At 35.9% G+C, this 17931-nt stretch overlaps 1 protein-coding gene across 1 annotated transcript in view; it reads left to right on the top strand.

Annotated features, from left to right (window-relative positions):
• NECAB3 (N-terminal EF-hand calcium binding protein 3) overlaps positions 1–17563 on the top strand; it is a 1629394-nt gene extending 1611831 nt beyond the window's left edge. Inside the window, exon 14 of the mRNA XM_044090271.1 lies at positions 16238–17563. Within this exon, the coding sequence (XP_043946206.1) occupies positions 16238–16263 (26 nt within the window). The 3' untranslated portion in view covers positions 16264–17563. The remainder of the gene's footprint in view (positions 1–16237) is intronic.
• Positions 17564–17931: the final 368 nt, after the last annotated feature.

Here is a 17931-nt window from a genome sequence, read left to right as displayed (position 1 = left end):
TCAGAGGTGACCTGTGTCTGGCATACAAGGCCACCTCAGACTCAGCCTTGATGGAGTTGCTGCATATCCGTTAGTCAAACTCCACTTGCGCAACCCACATGCAAGGTCTCAACCTGGTCTGTGACATTAATACAACTTGTTGGCAGGATAGATTGGTGTCCCAACAACTCCTCCATTGTGGAATACACTTCCTCTCCATGTCAGAGTACCTCACTAGCCCTCTTTAAGAGGAAACTGGATGACTGGATGGGAAACAGAAAGTATACCCCTGGGATCCCACCTGTATCCCTGCTGGATAGGTAAAACAAGTGCTGACTTTGTGGGAACATGGGTGAAATTCTTGGCTAGGCTTAAACGGGCCTCCAGGCCAATAGCCAAGTATCCTCCTATGAACCTATAAGAGGGAACAAGAGAATCCACCAAAGAGGTGAATGGATTGTGTGAGAAAAGATCTGTGACAGTCAGCATGACTGTTGAAACAGGTAAGAGAATAGCACTGAATCGAGAGAGATGGCAATAGTTGACATGACATCCCGACCCCATGTATAAAATGGGGAAAAGGGGGTTAATGATGATGATGTTGATATATATATATATATATATATATATATGTGTGTGTGTGTGTGTGTGTGTGTTTGTAGGCTTCCTTTCAGTCGGACTAAATGCACATGGTCGAATTTGGTATGTTTGGCATTACAATGATGCTTATTACATAGAGTTGTGCAAAGGTATATTTAGTTTTGTAATTGCAATGTAAGTGAATATTTCAGTAGCTTCACTTACACTACTCTCTGTATGGTATGCTCTGGGTAGTAGCAGTGCATGAGAATGTAACAAAAGATTCACTTACACTGCTACTGGTATGTGGGTGTTCTGTGTGGGATCACAGAGTGGGTTACAGGAATTTGTCCTTTTCTGCCTTTCCCCACTGTTGTGTGATGTTGGAGTTTGTATATTAAAGTAGCAGGGTTGTGGGGGTGGGGGTAGAGGTGGGGCTTTTCAGTGTGAATTTTATTGTGTTGTAGCAGGTAATCTAACTTCCAGTGCTCATTCCTAATGTAGTGCCTAACCATTTCAGCTCTTTAAGTGAAAAGCAAAAAAAAAAAGGAGAACCTTGGGGATTTTCTTTCATGTGGCGTGCTTGCTTTTGAAGCTGGTTTACACTGGTATGGCTGGTGCTTTTCTTCTCTGACTTAACACTATCATTCTTTTGTGGCCAGGCAACAACCAGGGGTCAGACTTTTTTATACCAGTTCCACCATTTTACACTCAAATTAAGGTGAGTTCATAACATAAATATTACTTACCTTTCCTAGAACAGTTGTTATATTACACTGGGTGCCTGTTACTACCTCTGCATATATTTCATAATTTACATTAAGCAGCATTCCAACTTTTTCCATGTGTACCTTAACTGCGGTGGTGGTGCTGCGGTAGCATTGTCTCCTCACAGTAAGACGTTGTCCTATTCGATTCTCAGCTAAAGCATCTTCTGTGTGGTGACATGCGTGAATGGGTGTACCTTCGTTGAAGGTTGTGCATCAGAGCTGGCAACTCGGCACGTAAAAATCTACTGCCAATCATTAGCGGACCGGAGTTCTGCTGTGGCAACCCCTAACTGGGAAAAGCCGAAAGATACAACAACCACCTTAATTTGTCCTTAATTTGCAGCTATATAGCCTTCACTTGGATTATCCTTTCATGTTTTAGCCCCTTGTTTCATTGTTATTGTTGTGAACATCCCTTTCTCTCACCATTACTCTTTTCATTTTAAATATGCATATCTTGTTTTATTCAACTAAAGTTTTTTTTCACAGTAGTATCTTATATCCAGGCAGCATTCACTTTTTTAATCCTCTATTTCATGCTTCTGTTTTTGTTTGCATTTCTGCATCATGCAGTTTGTAGTTCTCATAAAACTTGTCCATTCTTTTAAAGTCAGCAGTTTCTACTACAGCTAGAACTGTTGCTATACATTTACCTCAGGTACCTTACAGTAGTCAGTATTACAATCTATATTTTTTTCCTTTTCCTTTAATTCTAAACAAAGATTTGATTCTGTAGACATTTATGGGGTGCGGAACATACATCTAGTCTTTTTTGTGCATCACTTAGTAAAATGTTTGCTGCAGGAAAATAAATGCTCCCTTATCTGCTTCTGATGCCCACCATCTTATTCCAAATAATGCCTTTCTTTTCAAATTTAAATTTGGGATATAAACTACAACACCAAAAAAAAAATGATATCATTCTCCATATATATCCATTCTTTATTATTCGTTATCATAACTCTCACCTCTTAGTGCATAAAATCTGCACAAAGCCTAAAGTAATGGGAGGGGGGGGCAAAGGCCCAAAACTAGAGACAAATTTTAAATATTGCTCTCACAAAATTAGAAAGTTGCTAAAATAACAGGACTTGTGTTAGAATACATTTTTGTGAAGGGAGAGATGTTTGAAGTTCAAATAAATGTCATTATTTAGTGACTTTGATCCTCAGCAATTTGCCAGAAAACCACAAACTTTGAGGAACAGACCAAAACTATGAGACAAAAACTGGACATTTTGTAAAAATCTGGACAGTTGAGAGGTATATTCATTATTTCCCTTTTAAGTCTTGATTATTGTTTGCTTTAATAAAACTGAATGCTATGTTCTGGGAAACCAAATCCCCTTCTCCAATGGTAGAAAAAAACGTGAAATCTCAGGATGCCAGCATTTACTTGGGGGATTGTTACACAGGGATGAAGTGCAATTTTGCCCTTTCTGCACTGTTTGCAGTATAAGAGTTGGTATAAATAATTAACAGTAAGTGTGGTGGGTGAAGGTGAGCTTAATCTCTGCATAAAGAGTTTCTTTTTGAATTGAAACTTCTTTAGGCATTGTAATGACAGTTTGGAGTGAAACAGAAAAGTGAAAAAGAAGTGAGACTACGCTGGATGGTGGTGCTGTTTGCCACCTGACTGCTGCTGAACCAGGAGTCCAGAGGAAGCCACTCTGCCACAGGACACACACGCATACACACACACACACACACACACACACACACACACACACACACACACACACACACACACACACACACACACACACACACACACACACACACACACACACACACACACACACACACACACACACACACACACACACACACACACACACACACACACACACACACACACACACACACACACACACACACACACACACACACACACACACACACACACACACACACACACACACACACACACACACACACACACACACACACACACACACACACACACACACACACACACACACACACACACACACACACACACACACACACACACACACACACACACACACACACACACACACACACACACACACACACACACACACACACACACACACACACACACACACACACACACACACACACACACACACACACACACACACACACACACACACACACACACACACACACACACACACACACACACACACACACACACACACACACACACACACACACACACACACACACACACACACACACACACACACACACACACACACACACACACACACACACACACACACACACACACACACACACACACACACACACACACACACACACACACACACACACACACACACACACACACACACACACACACACACACACACACACACACACACACACACACACACACACGCACACGCACACGCACACACACACACACATGTAAAACAGTGTAGCAATGCTCATAGAGCTGGGCAAGGAAATTGATTGAAGTAGTTTAAATGCAAATATGTTGTCTTTATACTGTAAGTTTTTAAGTCCATCTGTCTGTTTAAATGTGAAACATTACAGTGTTTTCAGCTTGCTTAGGAATTGCTTGCAAATCATGGTATTTGACTGCATGATTTTGTAAGTCTTTCAAAATCTGTCATAACAAATGAACCACAATGCAGGTGAAGGTGTAGTTTTGTTAGAAGTGGGCAGTGAGCCAAACAAAAATGTTGTAAATGTGGGGAGTAAGAAATAAAGAAATTGGCTGTGTTAGTGGTGGGAAATCTTCTGGTAATGTTTAGGGAGGTGCAAAAGTTATGTGGGCCTGGCAAGGGTTATTAAGACAGATCTGATTCGGTGTAATATGAATTTGTATGTGACTTCCCAGATAAGCCTAGAGAAAGTGGGGAGGCAGCAATCCAGTAGAATGAAACTATTTTAGATGTATTTGTGCAATGACACAGTGTTAGTAATCTTGTTATTTTATAAAATACCTTATAGTGTTTGGGTTAATTTTGGTAGTGATGTTGTTAAACAGGTAGTTAAGTAAAGGATCTGGCATCAGAGAAGTATCTATGCATCAGAAACATGATATAATTTCTGTATGCTGGCATGAACACTCAAATATTTGGCTATGGTTAGTTTTTAAGCATCTTTGGGTATTTTTTTAAGTCTGTAGATCTGATAATAAAAATGAATATGTCTCAAGTTGCAACCCAGACTTACTTTATGATACTTTGCAATAAAGTTAGCAACATCTTAAAAAGATACCATTGGAAGGGTAGTAATTCACCAAGTAAGGTTACATACACTACTGTTCTCTGTTTTGATGCAAGTTTACCTGTTTGCTTTATTTTCACGGAAATTAAACAACTGTTTTGCAATAAAGAATGATTCCCGATCAAGAAGCATGGGACCTTGACTTTCAAGTTCCACAGCCTGAAAAAATAAATGCAAGTTGTAACAGAAATTCACTGTGAAAGTTAAACCTAACTGTAAGGCCATTAAAGGATTTTTGAGGGAGAAGGCTTCACCGCCTCTGCAGTCCAGATACAGTAACTCACTGTTCCTAGGAGTAGGAGGGAAATACTCTAGCGGTACTAGAGCCAAAGGCTTATAACATATGCTTCCTGTATTCACACATGCAGTCTTACTACTCTGAGCATCGCAGTGTTGTTTTGAGAGGTCCATACAAAAATTGCATGCAAAACCTAACTATCCTGATTTTCAAAATTGGAGTGTGGGGGGTAAAATCTCTTCCAAAGATGTAATGCATAAGGACAACATTTTAATTGTCCTAAAGCTGTGCACCTTATATTTGATAATGAGCAGAATAACTTTAAAAGGAAAAAAACGTTCCTAGTGAATACATTTAGTTCACCTTATCCCATAGTGATTACTTAAACGTGAGGAGATGCTTCGATGTCTCTCAGTTTTAAAGCCTTGAAGTAAGGGTGCCATCAGGTACTCAAGTTCAATAGCACATTGTTAGCAGTGCAACTAACATTCAAATTAACCCACAAAACATTGTCAATATGAGTATTACCCCTTGTTGTTAACACGTCTAAATATTCCATCTCATTGTTCAGTTCATTTTCTGTCCTTGTTTTACTTTATTGTTTTATGTACTGAGAGTCTTTCTTCTAGCACCATCACAGGGTGGGGCTACAATTTAATATAAACTGTTTTACATTTTTATCCGTGGTTACACTATATTTATTTCACATTAAGTGTACACATTGGTAAGCTTTGGTAACGTAAAGAATGTGTCATCACATGACATAAAGAAGCTGTAGTAATAATTATTTTTTTGTACAGAAAATTGGCCACCTAAGTCAAATGCATTATCAGTAATAACATCGTAGTGAGGCTAAACATTTACCCTGCTGTTATATGTATCACTGGCATGTCACCATTCCCAACTGAATTCAACAATGACCCTACTTCCTGAAGTAACTGATGGCTCTCACAAGCTGATGAGAGATGTACTCTGAGAAAAACAAAAAATGAATGTGTGTTGTCAGCACTCACAGTAGAAGTGAAACTTCTTTAAGGAAGTGCAAAGGAAAGCAAATGGTATAGTAAAGTATAAGCTCATTTGCACTTCCTCACAAAAGTTTCACTTATACTGCTTGCGGCGACCACCAGTTTCAACCATTTGTGGTCAGTGTACTCTTTGCAACTGTTGTGGGTCAGCAATGTAGTAATATATATATATATATATATATATATATATATATATATATATATATATATATATATATATACACACACACAAACAGATATATGGGAAAGTGTGCATGTGTGTTTGTGTGTGTGTGTGTGTGTGTGTGTGTGTGTGTGTGTGTGTGTGTGTGTGTGTGTGTGTGTTTACATATATCTATATATCTATATATATATCTAAAACTTGTGCTGTGATGTGATTTATATAGATTTAACTTCAGCATTTGACAGGGTCATGCACAAAACACTGATCAATAAATTAGTACAACTAGGTATTGATGTACTGCTGATAAGATGGATAGCTGCATGGCTTACAAATAGGACATGGCAAGTATCACACACCAACTGGATAGGTAAAATCCTTGGTTACAGTCAAGGTGTTCCACAGGGCTCTGTACTAGGCCCTTACTTGTTTAGATTGTATCTTTCAGACCTTACTTTTTCATCTGAAGTGTTCTACAGTCTATATGCTGATGACCTGAAATTGGGTAAACTGATCACAAGTATTACAGATAAGGCACGTCTGCAAAATATTTGACTAAATTGACCATTTGGGCACAGGAGAATAATATGTTGATTAATACATCAAAAACTAAGCATATGAGATTTGGAAGACATAAACTGAAAGGTGAATATTTAATACAGCACACAGTGATTGAAACTGTAGACTCATTTAAGGACCTGGGTATATGGGTAGATTCAGCTATGAGTTTTTCTAATCATATCAACCAATTGGCTAATGATAGTTATAGAACTATAGGTTGTATAAAAAGATTTATAAAGTCTAGGAAATCAAACATAATGAAGTCATTGTCTGTTAGTTACATTAGACCCAAACTTGAGTATGGAATAATAATATGGAAACCCTATAGGGAATAACAATATGGAAACCCTATAGGAAAACAAGCATGAATAAACTGGAAAGAGTACAGCGGAAATATACTAAGGGCATCCATGGATGTGAAAATCTAAGTTATTATAAAGGACTAAAATATCTGAATTGTACAGTGTCTCTTACAGATATTTAAGAGGAGATCTTATTCAGGTATATAAGGCATTTAGGGACAACTTCCTCTGGGAATGTTTGGGGTTACCAAAAAGTACCAGAGAATCATCAGATAACCTATGTAGAAGATTCTATAGGAATGAGAAGTGTACTAATTTGTTCTCTGACAGAGTAGCTGATGCTTGGAACGCACTACCAAATTAAATTAAAGCAAGTACTAGTTTAGATATTTTTAAGAACAGCCTGGACATTTATTATGGGAGCAAGTGTTTTGGCATATTGGCTAGCTAGAAGGGCTTTAATGCCCATGCTTGAAACATTTGTATGTATGTATGTATACATCTATTGATATATATATATATATATATATATATATATATATATATATATATATATGTATGTGTGTGTGTGTCTATGTGTGTGTGTGTGTGTGTGTGTGTGTGTGTATGCGCCCTAACCCTTCGTTCGAGTGAATTTCGTAAAAGTGCACTTTTGCATTAGTGGGACACTACTATTGTATTTCAAAATAGTGTAATTTCGATCTACGGTAGTAGACCCATATATATATATATATATATATATATATATATATATATATATATATATATATCCAAAAAAAACACTTCCAGCACTCGAAAGAAGGCAGCGAAAGAGTATAAAGCAGTTTATTGCTTCACAGTCTGCCCCACAGACCGGTTTCACTTACAAAAGCATCATCAGTGTGTAACATCACGCATACACATCCAACTTAAATGATAAATTATTTAAAGGAACATTCACCTAAAATACTAATGTGAAACACCATTTATAATACAATATACAAATCTCATCTGTAAATAAACAACTATTACCAATAATTAATACAGTACATAAAGATACTGTAAAATATTATAAAGAACTAGCTAACCTCATATATAATAATATGATTATTAATATGTGTATGTATATACTTAATATGTGTATACTAGGTGGACCCAATACTCAAAAACCTGAAATACATTTTAACCCTGTATCATAAATGACCAAATTACCCAAATACTAACATTTTACCAATGGTCATTAAGTCCAGGCTTAAAAAGGGCCCCCAAATTAACTATCCATTTACGTTCTTTATTAGTCAAAATTTTATGTTTGACTATATCATTAGTATCAGATGTGGATAACCTATCAATTCCCACAAATATAAAATGTGCTGTAGAATGTACCAGGATATGTTTGTATAAAGCACTACGTGTCCTTTTGCATTTTATGTTGCTAACATGAAGAGCAACCCTCTGTTTCAATGGTCCAGAGGTCTGTCCTACATAAAATGCCCCACATTTACATATGGCCATATAGACCACCCAAGAAGTAATGCAAGTAATAAAACATTTTATGTCATAAACTTTCCTAGTATTGACAGAAGTAAATGAACCTGTCTTTGACATCAATTTACAAAACTTACAGTGACCACAATAAGTGCTACCAATTATACCTATCCCTACTTCCTCTTTTGAACATTCCCCTTTTTTAAAAAATGACAAATGTTGCCCTATTGACTTCCCTTTCCTATATGCAAATTCACACCTAGGTTTCAACAAAGTGGAAAAAAACGGATCCATGCATAATATATGCCAATATCTAGATATAATTTCCTGAATCTTGAAAGAGTTATTGGCATAGGTCATAACAAATCTAACACTTGTAGGCTCATCCTGTTTAGAACCTAACTTGTCCTGTAACACCTGTCTCCTATCTATATTTCTAGCCTTACTACAAGCTCTATCAATACTTTTTTTATGATATCCACGAGCCAAAACCCTTTGCTTCAATTCAAACTCCTGTTGATCATAATCACCAGGATTAGAACATATTCTTTTTATTCTTTGAAATTGGGCTGCCGGAATATTATTAATAATATGAGGAGGATGGCAACTGTGGGCATGCAAGATAGAGTTTTTTGAGAATGGTTTACGATATAATGAAGTAACCACTGTTGCATCAAGTATCTTCGTTACATTGACATCCAGAAAATCTACTGTAAATAGATCCAATTTGCCTATAAATTTTATTTGATATTCATTGGCATTAAGATATTGTTTAAAACTTTCCCATTCATGCTGGCTCCCCTGCCATACAACCCAACAGTCATCTAAATATCGACGCCACATAATAAGATTGTTATTATATGGAAAATCTTCACAATAGATGTATTTGACTTCCAAATAACCCATAAATAGGTCAGCATATATGGGGGCAAATGTAGCCCCCATAGCTGTACCTTTAACTTGCAAATACCATTCATTGTGGAATTTAAAAGCATTATGCTCCAAAACCAATTTCAGCATCGACAAGAAAAACCTCATCTCTCTCTCTCAGAATACAAACCGGATTGTTCCATCCAGTATTAAACCCCTGTAATCCCCCCTTCATGTGGGATACTAGTATACAAGGATTGTACATCCAGCGTGCCCATTAAAGAATCACTGGAAAGCTGTAAATCATCCATTAGCAATATAAATTGCTTAGTGTCCCTAATCCTGGCTCTAACTAAAGTAAGCAAAGGTTTAAGCTTAAATTCTATGTATTCAGACAAAGGTTATATCACTGATCCCCTCCCAGCCACTATAGGCCTACCCGGGGGATTATATAGGGTCTTATGTATTTTGGGAACTAAATAAAAGTATTGAGTCATGGGACTATCTATTATTAACTGTTCCATTAATTCCTGAGTAATAATATCTTGTTGTTGAAAATCCAAAAGAAAATTATCTATAACTTTCTTAAACTCTACATTAGGATCCTGTAACAAAACCTGATATGACATGGAATCTGTTAATTGTTTTAACTCCTCACTCTCATACTGAGATTTATCCCAAATAACTATCGCCCCTCCCTTGTCTGCCCCAGTAACCACTATGTTGTGATTATTAGCAAGAGTATTTAGGGCATAACTTTCATCCCTCGTTAAATTATGAGAAGAGCATCGAAAAATATCAGCTTGATTCACATGTAAATCATGTAGAACCAACTGTTCAAAAGACTTGACTACATTACTATATGCAGGTTGAAACTGTGATTTTTTTAAACTTAAAATTAGCCTTGTCTTCCTTAGCATATAGCCCAGATAAATGTGCAAAAAAATATTTTAGGTTTAAATTTCTGCAAAATTGTTTAACATCCTTTACAACATCAAAATGTGACTGATAAAAGGAAGGAACATAAGTCAAGCCTTTATTCAATACTTTTAATTCACTTGGTGAAAAACTGTACGATGTAAGATTCACCACTAGTTGGTTCACATTATTAAAATCATCTTCTCCATAAGATGTAAATGGTGATTTTAAGTCTGGGGGGGGTTGCCAACCAGCCCGAAATCGCTGTTCCACGCTGCCTTCTCCTATGCTTACGACCTCCCCTCCTAAAGGGATCCAGGTCTTCTTAGAAACAGGTGACCTAACTGCCAACGTAAATGGATAGTTAATTTGGGGGCCCTTTTTAAGCCTGGACTTAATGGCCATTGGTAAAATGTTAGTATTTGGGTAATTTGGTCATTTATGATACAGGGTTAAAATGTATTTCAGGTTTTTGAGTATTGGGTCCACCTAGTATACACATATTAAGTATATACATACACATATTAATAATCATATTATTATATATGAGGTTAGTTAGTTCTTTATAATATTTTACAGTATCTATATGTGCTGTATTAATTATTGGTAATAGTTGTTTATTTACAGATGAGATTTGTATATTGTATTATAAATGGTGTTTCACATTAGTATTTTAGGTGAATGTTCCTTTAAATATTTTATCATTTAAGTTGGACGTGTATGCGTGATGTTACACACTGATGATGCTTTTGTAAGCGAAACCGGTCTGTGGGGCAGACTGTGAAGCAATAAACTGCTTTATACTCTTTCGCTGCCTTCTTTCGAGTGCTGGAAGTGGTTTTTTGGATTTGCATATGTTTTTCCCTGCACCATTTGGCTGAGAGCGAGCACCATTTTTTTGGGACTTGTGTATTTTTCTTGAGTGCTGTTTTCAGCATGAATAGAGAAGCCTTATTGGGTCTGAAAAGACGAGGTGGATAACTTCAGGTCGTGTGAAGGCATATTGTGCGATTGAGTTATGTACAGTCGCCTTAGGATATGGCGATACGTCTGGATTTTAAATTGTTCGTGGAACAATTGACAGCTGATAAAGATGATTTCACTGTGTTTACTACTACTCATACTGATGTGTCCAGTTCCATTTTGGGTCAATCGGATTTAAGCTACTGATTGATATTACAGAAAAGGTACGTTCACAAGTATGGTATACTAAGTTATTAAAAGCCTATATGCAGGCCAAAATAATACCGCGGGGCCTTAGGGTTCATTTGGAACCGGGATTGGGGAGTGAAGATGTTGATTTTATGCAGAAATGGCGAAATATTCAGTTAGTGGCATCCAATATGTTTATTGAACTTTTGATTGATTACTATGAGAAACAATTACCAGACTTGTTTGTTAAACTAGAGAAATGTCATGATCAAAGTGCCGTTTTTAGTGGGACTAGTGAATATCAGTCTATGTATGATCAGTTTATGGCTGAAATGGACAAATATGATAAGGAACTACAGGGCCGCAAGATGCGCAAGTATCAACGTGATTTGAACGATTTTAAAATGATATGGTGTTTTCTTTGAAAAAGCATAAAAAAGGTGTGCGTTTTGATGAAACTCAACAGAATAGACCTAAACAAAAGAGGGTGAGGTCTATTTTGCGAAAATCTAAACCTACTTCCAGTATATCTGATATGTCTTCCAGCTTTTCTAATACAGATACGGAGGCTGAAAAGGTTGAAAAGGGGGACATGTTGGCAGTTAGGTCACCTGTTTCTAAGAAGACCTGGATCCCTTTTAGGAGGGGAGGTCATAAGCATAGGAGAAGGCAGTGTGGAACAGCGATTTCAGGCTGGTTGGCAACCCCCACAGACTTAAAATCACCATTTACATCTTATGGAGAAGATGATTTTAATAATGTGAACCAACTAGTGGTAAATCTTACATCATACAGTTTTTCACCAAGTGAATTAAAAGTATTGAATAAAGGCTTGACTTATGTTCCTTCCTTTTATCAGTCACATTTTGATGTTGTAAAGGATGTTAAACAATTTTGCAGAAATTTAAACCTAAAATATTTTTTTGCACATTTATCTGGGCTATATGCTAAGGAAGACAAGGCTAATTTTAAGTTTAAAAAGTCACAGTTTCAACCTGCATATAGTAATGTAGTCAAGTCTTTTGAACAGTTGGTTCTACATGATTTACAGGTGAATCAAGGTGATATTTTTCGTTGCTGTTCTCATAATTTAATGAGGGATGAAAGTTTGGCCCTAAATACTCTTGCTAATAATCACAACATAGTGGTTACTGGGGCAGACAAGGGTGGGGCGATAGTTATTTGGGATAAATCTCAGTATGAGAGTGAGGCGTTAAAACAATTAACAGATTCCATGTCATATTAGGTTTTGTTACAGGATCCTAATGTAGAGTTTAAGAAAGTTATAGATAATTTTCTTTTGGATTTTCAACAACAAGATATTATTACTCAGGAATTAATGGAACAGTTAATAATAGATAGTCCCATGACTCAATACTTTTATTTAGTTCCCAAAATACATAAGACCCTATATAATCCCCCGGGTAGGCCTATAGTGGCTGGGAGGGGATCAGTGATACAACCTTTGTCTGAATACTTAGAATTTAAGCTTAAACCTTTGCTTACTTTAGTTAGAGCCAGGATTAGGGACACTAAGCAATTTTTATTGCTAATGGATGATTTACAGCTTTCCAGTGATTCTTTAATGGGCACGCTGGATGTACAATCCTTGTATACTAGTATCCCACATGAAGGGGGGATTACAGGGGTTCAATACTTGATGGAACAATCCGGTTTGTATTCTGAGAGAGAGATGAGGTTTTTGTTGTCGATTCTGAAATTGGTTTTGGAGCATAATGCTTTTAAATTCAGCAATGATTGGTATTTGCAAGTTAAAGATACAGCTATGGGGGCTACATTTGCCCCCATATATGATGACCTATTTATGGGTTATTTGGAAGTCAAATACATCTATTGTGAAGATTTTCCATATAATAACAATCTTATTATGTGGCGTTGATATTTAGATGACTGTTGGGTTGTATGGCAGGGGAACCAGCATGAATGGGAAAGTTTTAAGCAATATCTTAATGCCAATGAATATCAAATAAAATTTATAGGCAAATTGGATCTATTTACAGTAGATTTTCTGGATGTCAATGTAATGAAGATACTTGATGGAACAGTGGTTACTTCATTATATCGTAAACCATTTTCAAAAAACTCTATCTTGCATGCCCACAGTTGCCATCCTCCTCATATTATTAATAATATTCCAGCAGCCCAATTTCAAAGAATAAAAAGAATATGTTCTAATCCTGGTGATTATGATCAACAGGAGTTTGAATTGAAGCAAAGGGTTTTGGCTCGTGGATATCATAAAAAAAGTATTGATAGAGCTTGTAGTAAGGCTAGAAATATGGATAGGAGACAGTTGTTACAGGACAAGTTAGGTTCTAAACAGGATGAGCCTACAAGTGTTAGATTTGTTATGACCTATGCCAATAACTCTTTCAAGATTCAGGAAATTATATCTAGATATTGGCATATATTATGCATGGATCCATTTTTTTCCCACTTTGTTGAAACCTAGGTGTGAATTTGCATATAGGAAAGGGAAGTCAATAGGGCAACATTTGTCAGTTTTTAAAAAAGGGGAATGTTCAAAAGAGGAAGTAGGGCTATGTATAATTGGTAAGTACTTATTGTGGTCACTGTAAGTTTTGTAAATTGATGTCAAAGACAGGTTCATTTACTTCTGTCAATACTAGGAAAGTTTATGACATAAAATGTTTTATTACTTGCACTACTTCTTGGGTGGTCTATATGGCCATATGTAAATGTGGGGCATTTTATGTAGGACAGACCTCTGGACCATTGAAACAGAGGGTTGCTCTTCATGTTAGCAACATAAAATGCAAAAGGACACGTAGTGCTTTATACAAACATATCCTGGTACATTCTACAGCACATTTTATATTTGTGGGAATTGATAGGTTGTCCACATCTGATACTAATGATATAGTCAAACATAAAATTTTGACTAATAAAGAACGTAAATGGATAGTTAATTTGGGGGCCCTTTTTAAGCCTGGACTTAATGACCATTAGTAAAATGTTAGTATTTGGGTAATTTGGTCATTTATGATACAGGGTTAAAATGTATTTCAGGTTTTTGAGTATTGGGTCCACCTAGTATATACATATTAAGTATATACATACACATATTAATAATCATATTATTATATATGAGGTTAGTTAGTTCTTTATAATATTTTACAGTATCTATATGTGCTGTATTAATTATTGGTAATAGTTGTTTATTTACAGATGAGATTTTTATATTGTATTATAAATGGTGTTTCACATTAGTATTTTAGGTGAATGTTCCTTTAAATATTTTATCATTTAAGTTGGACGTGTATGCGTGATGTTACACACTGATGATGCTTTTGTAAGCAAAACCGGTCTGTGGGGCAGACTGTGAAGCAATAAACTTCTTTATACTCTTTCACTGCCTTTTTTCGAGTGCTGGAAGTGGTTTTTTGGATTTGCATTTGTTTTTCCGTGCACCGTTTGGCTGAGAGCGAGCACCATTTCTTTGGGACTTGTGTGTGTGTGTGTGTGTGTGTGTGTGTGTGTGTGTGTGTGTGTGTATATATATATATATATATATATATATATATATATATATATATATATATATATATATATATATATATATATATATATCTATATGAGTTCACTATGTAATCCCAAAATACTGAAATCCCGAATTTCAGTATTTCGAAATTACATAGCCAAAAATACAAAATTCCGAAACCCGCAGAAATGTGAAATTCAAAATCCCAAAGCACAGAGATGTTGAATTAGCACGTCTGCTGGTGTGGTGTGCGAACGATTTGGTGGATGTTTAGCTAAGTATGTATGTGTAAGTGTGTTGGTTAGGGGCTTTAGTGTGTGTAAGTGTGTGTTGTGACTGTGATGTGTGTGTGTGTGTGAGGGAGTGTACAATGTGTGGGTGTGAGTTTCCTTTGTGTGTCTGTGCGATTTTGGAGTTAGAATATATAAGCAGGAGGGTGTGAGGATGCAGGGAGGCTTTCCCCCCTCCTTATCAGTAGTGTAGTGTTATTTATTTGATTGTGGGGGTAAGTTGTGTGTATGTGTATGTGTGTGCTGTATGTGTAGAGTACTTCAGGATTTTAAATTTCGCTGTTATGGGGTTTTAGGATTTTGTATTGTAGTTGTGTTTTCGACTATGTTATTTCAAAATACTGAAATGCGGGATTTCAGTATTTTGCGATTACATAGTGGACCCTATATATATATATATATATATATATATATATATATATATATATATATATATATATATATATATATATATATATATATATATATATATATATATATACATATATATTTATATATATATATATATGTATATATATATATATATATATGTATATATATATATATATATGTGCGTGTAAATCTATACATGTGCTTTTAAGAGTGTAAGCAGACTGCCTAAAGTGCACTTAATTGACACATATAAAACATGTCTTACAATAATTTACATGGGGGATCCATCCCCCTAACCTGTATATACTAAATCCACAGTTGTACAATAGTGACCAGAATGAAAATACTACTACCACTGGTCACAGAAGTAATGGAAAATATCTGAAGAAGTTAGAGAGTCATACAGATTTATTAAGATTGTTTTATTTAATTTATGGAAATGTGAAAACATGCATTATTCAGAATTTGGACAGGGTATGATACAGACTAGTAACTTGGACAAATCCAAATTTAGAAGATCTATATAAGTAAGGACTATAACAATAGGGCTATAATGTTATCTGTGGTGTCTTTATTTAATATAATAATACGTTTGTGTATGTAAAGTTCAAGGATGCTAAGAATTATTCTGTATATTAAACAGATCTGTATTTAAATGTGCTGTTCCCAAATAAACATTGGCACTCCCAAGATGTATTCAGAAATGGCTTGAAGTGTAGATATCTAATATCTAACTGTTCATTGCACTTCTTGCCCTAATGGCATTGTGTTTTCTCTCCCCAGCTTCGTGGTGGATCATGAACAAATGAAGAACCTGGAACTACATTTCCGGGATTGTCTTGACAGCTACTGACCAGTTCTGTCTACTCCCCATATTGTGTTATCTTAAGAAAATTATGTGTTTTACCGCACAGCTGCAGACTCCTGGCTGTTATGACTCAATGCACTTGCTTTCTTTCTTTAGTCAAAGTCAATGGCCACTGCTGTATTTCCAGCTTCAGTACAGCTTGTTTGCTACTAAGGATTTTAAGACATCTTTTTGACGTAGCCTTTCTCCGGTATTACATCAGCTTGGGCAGAAATGATTTAAAAAATATAAATAAATGTGAATCTTATCATATGCTGAAAACTGAGACTTTGAAGTAAATGAAGAAGCTGAATGGATTAAAGTTGCATTCTGCCCTTCTAGTCTATGCAGGTGTGATTGCGACTATTAAACCATTATATTGCTTTTGTTCTTTTGTATTGCATGTGATGTGTGTGTAGTGTTATAGTAAAGAAACCCTGAAGTGAATACTGTAGTGGGAAAACAGGACAGTTCTTTGTTTACTCAGTGCCTCATGCACTGTATTGCTGTTTTGCATATCAGTGTTTGCAGTGAAAATAATAGACATGAATTGTGGGATCACAACTGAAGACTTTATCAGATTAGAGGATATTACCTGACGCATCAAAATAGTTTCTGAAGTTTTTAAAAAGATGTTTCTATAAGCAGAATATGAGAAAGAAAATGGAGTAATGAGTAATTAAGCTTAGGAATGTGTAGGATTTGCACGATATTTCTTAGAAGATGCTAGCAACTTAACTTTTTTAAACTCTTTATTTGGTTTTAACAAATCCATCAACATTTAAAACAGTGTATAACAAGATAAACGATAACTATTTATAAAAGTCCATATCAAGAATATTTATATATTCTTAACCATTAATACTTTTCCAGTAAATCTTTGAGCTTTTGCCAAGATATGAACTGATGAGTTATGTTTAAAGTTTTCTTTCTTATAGTTGACAACTCATTTTTACAGACAGTCTTAGCTAGGCACACAAATTCACCAAATGCTAATTATTCAGTTTTACGTTTCCATTTTTTTTGTTATAACTTTTCTTGCAACGGCAAGTATTGTCCAAAGAAGAGGTATTTGAAAAATAGGTACAGCTGCTGGAACTGGGACATTAAATAGCATCAAGGAGTCAGTAATAATGCAATTGTCTGATCACAAACCTGAGAAAAGTTTCTAAGATCACCCAAAAGGAAGTTTGTTTGTGTCTTTCGGCTTTTCCCGGTTAGGGATCGCCACAGCTGAACTCCGGTCCGCTAATGATTGGTAGTGGATTTTTAAGTACCAGGTTACCAGCCCTGATGCACAACCTTCAATGAAGACATGCCCCATTCACGTATGCCTCCACACAGAAGACGCTCTAGCTGAGAATCGAATGGGACAATGTCTTGCTATGAGGCGACAACTCAACCGCAGCATCACCCAAAAGGAAGTAATCAACTTAAAATCCATTATCATGTATAAACAATCAGCATTATGGACTTCATTATACCTCCAGCATTTCTTTTTCATGTTTTATATATTTGTGTAATTTTATGAGGTATAAGAAAAAACTCTCTGCAGAAATTTCCATGTATAGATTTTCCAGTAAAGTGAGGATGTTGACTTTCCTGCAGATTTTAAGAATAGCTTTTTATT

This window comes from Protopterus annectens, chromosome 12.part0 (assembly GCF_019279795.1).
Source record: "Protopterus annectens isolate FY-2018-M chromosome 12.part0, PAN1.0, whole genome shotgun sequence".
Taxonomy (NCBI): Eukaryota; Metazoa; Chordata; order Ceratodontiformes; family Protopteridae; genus Protopterus; species Protopterus annectens.
Note: the sequence above shows the minus strand (reverse complement) of the source record. Positions and strands in the feature narration are given on the sequence as shown.